At 46.1% G+C, this 9,164-nt stretch overlaps 1 protein-coding gene across 1 annotated transcript in view; it reads right to left on the bottom strand.

The window, feature by feature from the left end:
- Positions 1-8,507, bottom strand: part of grin3bb (glutamate receptor, ionotropic, N-methyl-D-aspartate 3Bb) — a 75,091-nt gene extending 66,584 nt beyond the window's left edge. The window contains exon 1 of the mRNA XM_008295441.1: positions 8,010-8,507. Within this exon, the coding sequence (XP_008293663.1) occupies positions 8,010-8,507 (498 nt within the window). The remainder of the gene's footprint in view (positions 1-8,009) is intronic.
- Positions 8,508-9,164: the final 657 nt, after the last annotated feature.

The following is a 9,164-nucleotide window of genomic DNA, read 5'->3' as shown; positions in this document are numbered from 1 at the left end:
ACACATGAAGAAAACAAATAAGGAAACAAAGAGACAACTTAAGGAAACAAGGAGGCGAGTAAAAACTGGACCACAAACCACCTTGTTTCACCTCCATCTCTGGTTTCTGGTTTTACCTCCACCTCTCTGCCTGAACGCTGCTCAGCAGCTGAAGTTGCTGCCGACAGCAGCTGGCAGATCGACCGTCTGCTGCTTCATCAGGTGACGGAGCGTTAATCCTCACTGAGCTGCTCACATCTTTTCATGAAGATGTTTCACTTCGAGCTGCTTGTCTCAGCATCATGTGAACTTGAACTCTTTGTCGCTGATGAACTTGGGTTAACATTTAGAACAAAGATTTAGTTTTGCTGGTGGTGACAACAGAGTGAACAGCAGCTGACCTGCATCAAAAGGATGCTGCAGCTGCTGCCGGCTGTGTCCTCCATTTTATTTCATCACTCTGAACATGAGGAGGTCACACTTGAACCAGTTTAACCAGCAACAGAACAAAGCATGCTCTGCTACAGTTGTTTTGAAATACAATTATTAAAACAGAGAGGCACTCTGCCGCCTCTTCCCCCTGCAGTGTTTCTGCTCCTCGGATTTTATTCCAAGTTTGTTTATTTGTTATTTGGGACCCAGAACTTTTTCTGTAAAATATTTTTGGCAGAATATTGAGAATTTCATGTTTTTAGACCTGTACATTTTTGTATTGTCACCGTCGCCAAATAAATAAATAAATAAATCATTTTAAGGGTTCAGTATCTCCAGAAATAAAACTTACACGTCATGAAATGTGGTGACACAGACAGAAGAGTTCCAGCAGATCCAATTTATTATTGTAATACAAACATTATACAAAACTTACTGGGGCCACAATACCACCTTTATTTGAACATTTCTTCCTTTTAAGCTCCAATTATTAAAAATTAGTCCTTTAGTTGGATCCAATCAGTCATTTGATCTGCTGGAAGCTACTCTGTCTGTGTCTTCACAACATTTCAGTACTTACTAATTTTTTGAGGGTGAAAATTGCTGATTTACATCTTTATTGAAATGCTTTGGAGCTCTATTCATATTCATATATTTAGATGTTATGGTAAATTGCTGGTTTATGTTTATGATGCTCAGCTTTCGCTGTGCTTGTATTTTCTCTTCATTCGTACATGTTGCATGTTCGGCATTATCAACAGCAAACTTTACTTTATGAGTCAACTGCATTAGAAAATATCAGATTCATCTATAAAGTCTGAGCTGAAAGAAGCCTATAAAGCATCCAAAGACCATAAACAGAGAAGCTTTCAGATTTCAAAGCTTGTTTTTTTGGACCTTCAGTGGTTTTACTGTCTCAGATCTAAGCTGTTCCAGACCAACTCTCATTTAAAAACTTCATACAAACAGGTAGTGTCAAAACTCCTACTCAACCTGTAACACTGAGTGAGTTTGTAAAACTAAAAACCTTCAGTAGGTTTTAAACTGTGAGTCAGTGAACTACCCTGAAGGTTAATTAGTGACCACATTAACCACACCTCAACAATTATGAATAACCTTCATTATTTCCACAGACACCCGGAAACCAGCCACTCAACAGCTAAAATAAAACCAATAAAACTGTCTTGTCACTGTCTTAAGTGTGAAGTTACTAGTTTCTCCAGTTTATTATGATACCAAAAGCAACATGTTAACAGGTTGTTTTTCCAGGGATTCCATCAAATATGCCCCCTAACCTTATATACAGACTGTTAAAGGAGAAATCTGCTGTATTTAACTTTGTGCAGTTCACCTCCATTAATGAGAATCAGGAAAATGAGGAGAAACAGCAAAACAGCTTTTGAACTGTGTTTAGCAGCAACATCTGGAAACTGGTGTTTCTGATCTGACTGAGGAGGAAACCTGCTGCTGCTCCATGTGTCCAAGATGAACCCAGCTGTAGAAGTACAGCTGATGAAGCTCTGAGAAACATCCTGGAGACGAGTTCCACCTCCAGCGTTACCTGAAGGAAACACTGTGAAACTGCAGTTAGACGGATGATAGATGCTGATTTCTGCTTCCTTTCAGTCACACAAGCAGTGACTAGCATCTTTTTTCACCAGGACATCTCTGGTCTGATCACAGATGTACTGGAATGAGTCCTGGGACACACGGACGTTCTAGACAAACTGTTGCGCCCTGAAATCCGGTACAACTGTGTCCCACCAGCAGCACCACAGTGGTGGAAAACAGTACTTTTATAACTCCGGTGTACTGCAGTATTTACGCTTAAAAATGAGGTCTTTTCATAAAAAACGGAGCGCAGCGACATGTTTACTTCGCTCATAGAAAAGACCAACCTTAGAAAAAAATCACTTGGTTTCATCTTGGACAAATCAGACATCAGAACGCCCTGGTTTACTCTTTAAAATCATTTTTGGTCGCACACTGGTCTGAGCACCGCAGCCACCAACAGCATCTACCTGCTATGTGGCGCATTCAGGGAACATCGTAAATTATAGTCTATCAATGAGAAAATGTTCAGCAAGTCATATGTTTTGCCTGTGACAAGGTGAGCGGGCGAACAAATGAGAAAGTTGGTCACACCGGTAAAAAAGTCAGTCTGGAGTCCTGTGTGGACTTCCGTGTGGCGCGAGCATTGTTCAGTAAACAGCTACGTAGGCAGTGACATATGTCGTGGCTCTAACTTGGCACCTTGCCGATGGAAAAGCAACCGCTTCTTAGATTGGAACCAACTAAGCACTGGAACTAGCACCAGCATGGAACTAGCACCTGGTTCGTCTTAGTGGAAAAGGAGTAAGGTTGGACGACGCTGTGCTCTACCTCCTGCACAGATCACTGCCCCACTTGGAGAACACTGGCAGCACTGTGAGGGTCATGTTTTTTGACTTCTCAAATGCCTTCAATACCATTCAGCCATCACTGCTGAGGGTGAAGATGGAAGAACGAGGGGTGGACCAACACCTGGCTGCATGGACAGCAGACTACATCACCAACAGACCGCAGTACGTGAGGCTGCGTGACTGTGTGTCTGATGTGGTGTTGTGCAGCACAGGTGTCCCTCAGGGTACGGTACTCTGCCCTTTCCTTTTCAACCTGTACAGCTCGGACTTCACACACAGCACAGAACACTGTCACATCCAGGGTGTTCACATAAACAGTAACCTGGACTGGACTGACAACAGCCACACCCTGTACAAGGAGGGCCAGAGTCGCCTCCACCTGCTGAGGAGACTGAGGTCCTTCGAAGTGTGCAGGACTCTTCTCAGAACTTTCTATGACTGTGGTAGCTTTTGCTGTCTTCTACACTGTGGTCTGCTGGAGTGGAGGCAACACGGACAGGAAGAGGCTCAACAAGCTCATCAGGAGAGCGAGCTCTGTCCTGGGCTGTCCGCTGGACTCCATAGAGGAGGTGGGTGAGAAGAAGACGTTAGCCAAGCTGACATCCATCATGGACAACACCTCTTACCCCCTGCACGACACTGTGGGGTCTCTGAGCAGCTCCTTCAGCAGCAGACTGATCCACCCACGGTCTAAGAAGGAGGTCCCTCATCCCAACCGCTGTCAGAATCTATAACACACCCGATGCTATGTGCAACATATCTACCTCATGTGCAATATCCTATTGTATCATATTCTATTTTGTTTATCTATTTTCTGTTAACTCATAGCCTCCACTATATGGATCTATAGTGTATATAGTGTGTGTGTAGCTCTATTGTATTGTATTGTATTGTATTTCTCAGCTCTTCCTGTTCATAGTTTTATTTGTTCTCTTCTTCTTCCTGTCACGTTGTTGTGCTCTCTCCTCTGTCTGTACTGCTGCAACAAATGAGTTTCCTCATTGGTGGTGAAAAATAAAGTGCAATCTAATCTAATCTAAACAAACTTTACAGCAGATAAGCTCAAATAAACTAAAACAAGAAGGTCCTAAATACTGATTCTGATGCAGAGTTTCTTTGCATATAACGGCCACATGATGGAGGAAGAAATGAAAAAATATAAGGAAAAACAAACTCTAACTGTGGCAATCTGCTTTGTGTTTTTATTCAGCATCTAGTGCTTGTTTCAGTTTTCAAACCTGAGCAGCAGAATGATCTAAACTGCAGATTTCTCAGAAACAAAGTAGAAATCATTCAAACTACAGAACACAAACCTGTGTGGACGACCCTTGAATCTCTGCGTCACATCAGGACATCATGAAGGGAGCAGCTGATCGATCAGCTGCTGTAGCAGCACAACTGTTATAATAATGATCGATAACAGAACAAACTTGTGTCGAGTCATTAAACCCTGAGTCCTGTCTGAAACCTTGTATCTGAGCCCTGACAGTCACAACTGAGGGAGAATGATAATGAGACACCAGTTCGCTCCTTTAACTTTCTGGTGACCTTTGCTGTTCTGCCAACACCACAGCGACAGTTAAAGGCTCAGCAGCGTCTACACTGACTGAGCATGTTCAGGAGGACCAACATGGAAAGACGTTGCTGGTGACCATCGAGAACCGCTCGGTTTGGTTGGAAGTCGCTCAGCTCCAGACAAAAAGGCTTTGCAGAGATCATCAGACTATCTCTGGCTGCTGCCCCCAGAGCACAAAACCACCTCCTGCAGCTGCAGCAGAACCACCAACATCATCTAAAACCCCACACAACCCGGACTCCCCCTGACCCAACTGCTGCAGGTGGACCAGAACCACAGGTCCAGATTCAGAGACTGTTTCTTTAACGTCATCAGCACACTGAACTCCAACAAGAGGTTTCCGATTCATGCAAGTCTTCCTCAGACTGACAGTCAGCCTTTAATTTAGTGTTTATACTATAACACACATATCTTTATCTTGCTGTTGACTACAGAATGTCCTGTGGTTTGAATATTTACATTTCTATGCATCAAGAGAAGCTGCACTCTTTCTGATTCTAATACTTCCACACTGTCCGAGCTGATACTCAGCGCTTCAGCAGAAGGTCACTGGACATTCTGTAGGAGAAACTGAAGCTTTTATCAAACATTGTAAAGTAGATTTATCAGATTTATTTTGTCCAAGTACACTGTGTGTCAAATAGAAACACCAGGATGTCCAACTTTCATCTGTGGCTTTTGACATTTTGCAGCTAGCATGTTCTGCTAAGCATGTTCTGGCCATTCTGACCCACAATCCTCTGCAGCAGCAGGTTCGGCAAATAAGCCATGCTGCCTCTGCAGTTTAAATAAGCTGGAGCTTCACAGACGGATGATTTCACGCTGCAGACTGATATCTGAGCAGGAAATGCTTCATGATGATGAAGTCGGAGCTGCATTCTACTGCAGGAACCAGCAGGTACAAGATATCCTGATTTTAAACCTGTTTTAAGCGATAGTTTATCAAATGAGAGCTGATTAACCAGTGAAACAAATCAAGTACAGCAGACATTATTCTTAATGTTTTAACCACCGACACACACTGACCCCATTAAACTGTCTTGGCTACATGAACTGCTCATCACAGAAATGCTATTAAAGTAGATAACAGGAGCTCTGGTTGGAGGTCATGAACCTCCTCAGAGTCTCTGTCATGGTCTTGTTACTGCGAAACTCCCACAATGCTCTGCTGCCAGCATGACTTGTCTGAGTGACACCTCCTCTGGTCTCTACAGGATTAAACAGGAAGAGGCTCCATCTGGTGGAACAATCAGGTACTACAGCTGGTCTGTGGTACATTTACTGACATGCACGACCTTCTTCTGCTGCCTTATTAGCTCATATATTTTTAATCTGTTAAATTAATAATTAATAGATTAACCATTAACAATCAATCATTAACATCACTTCTTTGGAAAGCAGGATCAATGGAGTGGCTCCACCCTTTACCATCTTGGCAGTGTTCAATTCCTCCAAACTTGTTGATCCAAAACATCTTTCAGAGAAAGTCTACAATCCAACACACAGGTGGAGACAAGGGGCAGCACCCACTTGTCGATCTAAGAGGCCACGCCCCTAATTCTGCAGAACTTAAAGCCTGAAAACAACATCAGAACAAAAGAACTTCTTGGTTCTGGCTGCAAACATGCTTATTTCTGCTGTAAAGTTTCAACATGGTGGTCAGTGACTCGCTTGTGGAGCCTCAAGTGGACATTGGGGTAGCTGCAGATTCTAACTTCCTGTTTCAGCTGTTTGAACGTGGAGTTCTGCTTTTACGACCAGCTGCAGGTGAGTCCAACAGTATGTGTCTGCAGCACTTCTAGGGCCACACATCTACAGTCCTTCAGTTAGAGACAGCCCACCAGACCTTCAGTTCTAAAGGCTGATTACATCCAAAATACTACCTATAATTTCAAAGATTCATTTAATGAGTATTTCACACAAAGTATTACATTATGTCCAAGTACTTGTAATTTTAAAGTCTCAACTCAATTTGAAGTGTACATAGTTAATTTTTTGTGCCCAGTTTGGATAAACATGACACATTTTGATGGACTGATAAACACACACTGATCATGACAACATGCTTTAATCCTCTTCTGGAGTTTATTTACTGTGCTCATTATAATTAATTATCAACATGGACTCGCTCTATGGCTCCATTAAATAGATCATTAACGAAGCTCAGACTTGGTTTCGCAGCAGTCATCATTAACTAAAACATTAACAACATTAAAACACAAACGTTTGCAGAGTCTGATGATCAACAAAGTTTGTCTGTCACGCTTTGGCGGGTTGATATTCACTGTGCTGTGCAGCTGAACACATCAGAACTGTTTTCTACACATTAAACTGGATTCACATTCAGTACTCACATTACCACTGTGCTGTACTACTTTGAGATTCCTACAACTCAGCAGGTGACGTGAAAACCACAAGTCCTGAAAGTGCTTCCAGGTCTGCAGAGAGACTCAAGGAGTCACAAACACACCTGTAACTTCATCTCAGTCACAGAGAGGCTCCTCCTGGTGGAGCAACCAGGTATTGCAGTAACCGCTACAAGAGCCTCACTGTTCTTCCCCTTGAACTAGAGGAGAACAGATCTTTGTTGTCATTGCTAATCAGGGTCAGGCAGTTCAGCAGCTTAAATACAACAAAAAGCACAAACAGTGGTTAGCACCGTTGCCTCGCAGATGGAAAGCCGCCAGTTCGCGTCCCGGTGAGGACACCAGGGATCTTTCTGCGTGGAGTTTCCATGCTCCCCCCGTACAGCGGGTTCCGGCGTCATCCCACAGTCCAGAAACATGCTGAAGTTAATTGGTGATTCTAAATTGTCTATAGGTGTGAATGTGAGTGTGTTTGGTTGTCTGTCTCTAAGTGTAGCCCTGTGATAGACTGGTTACCTGTCCAGGTGAACCTGCCTTCACTCTGAGTCAGCTGGGATAGACTCCAGCCCCCCACGACCCTAGTGAGGATTAAGTGGTGTATAGATAATGGCTGGATAGATGTGTAAAAACACGAAGAAAGACAAAACGACACTGTGTGAGACCAACACTGCACTGTGAGGGGTGTTATTGATGACAACTGATCAATTATAATATCATCAATAACATCCAGCTCAGACCTGCTCATTACCCAGAATTCACCTGAATCTGCCACTTCACTGTTCATCACAAAGTGAACACAATCTGTCACACGCACGCACACACGCGCAGATTCACCAGCGTCCACATATTAAACCCACTGAATGGAAACCTGGTATCTCCCAAACACCTGCTGAACCTTCACTTGAATCTCAGCTGTCAGATACGAGTTTTGCAGATGACGCTGACCTGATTCTGGAGTTTTTCAGTTTCTGCGGATTAAACTCAGAGCCGTCGAACCGAATCCGAAACTTTTAACAGCAAGCAAGCAAGCAAACAAACAAACAAACAAACAAGCGAACAAACAAATAGCGTCCTCGCGCTGAATCTGTGTGCGGCTGCACGCGCTCCTCTCACAAACCTCCAGACACCAAACGGGTCAAGGTCAAACGATCAAAGCCGAAACCGACCCGAACCCGGACCGAGCGGACCGACAGAACAGCGTGTGCGCCCTCGGAGCGCACGTGCGGGCCCGGGTCCAGGTGCACGGAGACTCACCTGCGTGCGCAGCGGCTCCCCGTGCTCCACGACGCTGAGGAACGGGATCTCCAAGAAGGACGCCATCAGGTCCACCTGTAGCAGCTCGTCGCGGCTCTGCGGGAAGGCGAGCACCGCCGACACTCCCTGCACCGCCACGCCCTGGCACACGCCGCGGAGCAGCGACTCCGGGTCGGCGGCGGCCAGCGGCCGGGACACCAGCTCCAGGCTCAGGTTGTAGGGCAGGTGGTTGACCCGGTCCCGCTCCGGGTCCCGCTCCGGGTCGCGCTCTCGACTCAGCGCCGCCGCCGCGCGGCTCAGAGCCGCCTGGACCTGTACGCGAGCCGCCCGCTGCGCCGGCAGGAGCGCACCGACGCGCACCGTGTGTCCGATCTGCGCCAGGAGGTGGCACGGCTGCGGGTGAAGTTGGCACGGCGGAAGGAGCAGGAGCCGGAGGAGCAGGAGGAGGAGGAAGGCTCGGAGAGTCCGGATCCAGGACGAGGAAGAGGAGGAAGACATCCTGCCGCGCTCTCAGCATCGCTCTGCCGCTCCGCCGCCGCTCTCTGCCGCCTCTCTGCCGCTCCGCACCGAGAAACACCGAGAACTGCTGCCGACAACACTGCTGCTGCTCCCGCTGCCGAGAGGAGACTGACGGAGGAGGAGGAGGTGGAGGAGGAGGAGTAGAAGGAGGAAGAGGAAGAAGAGGAGGAGGAGGAGGAGGAGGAAAAGAGGAGAGAGGAAGAGGAGGTGGATGAGAAGGGGAGGAGGAAGAGGAAGAAGAGGAGGAGGAGGAAAAGAGGAGAGAGGAAGAAGAGGAGGAGGAGGATTGGAGGAGGAAGAGGCGAAGGAAGAGGAAAGGAGGAGGAGGAAGAAGAAGAGGAGAAAGGAGATCGGGGAGGAAGAGGAGATGAGGAAGAGGATGAAGCAAAAAAGAGGAAGAGAAGGAGGAGGAAGAGGAGGAGGAGGAAAAGAGGAGAGAGGAAGAGGAGGTGAGAATTTGAGGAGGAAGAAGAAGGAGTAAGGAGATCAGGGGGAGGAAGAGGAGATGAGGAGGATGAGAAGAAGGAGGAAGAGGAGGAGGGTGAGAATTGGAGGAGGAAGAGAAAATGAAGAGGAAGAAGAGGAGGAGGAGAAAAAGAGGAGATGAGGAAGAGGAGAAGCAGGAGGAAGAGGAAA

The sequence above is a fragment of the Stegastes partitus genome, unplaced genomic scaffold (genome assembly GCF_000690725.1).
Source record: "Stegastes partitus isolate 25-593 unplaced genomic scaffold, Stegastes_partitus-1.0.2 Scaffold1047, whole genome shotgun sequence".
Classification (NCBI taxonomy): domain Eukaryota; kingdom Metazoa; phylum Chordata; class Actinopteri; family Pomacentridae; genus Stegastes; species Stegastes partitus.
Note: the sequence above shows the minus strand (reverse complement) of the source record. Positions and strands in the feature narration are given on the sequence as shown.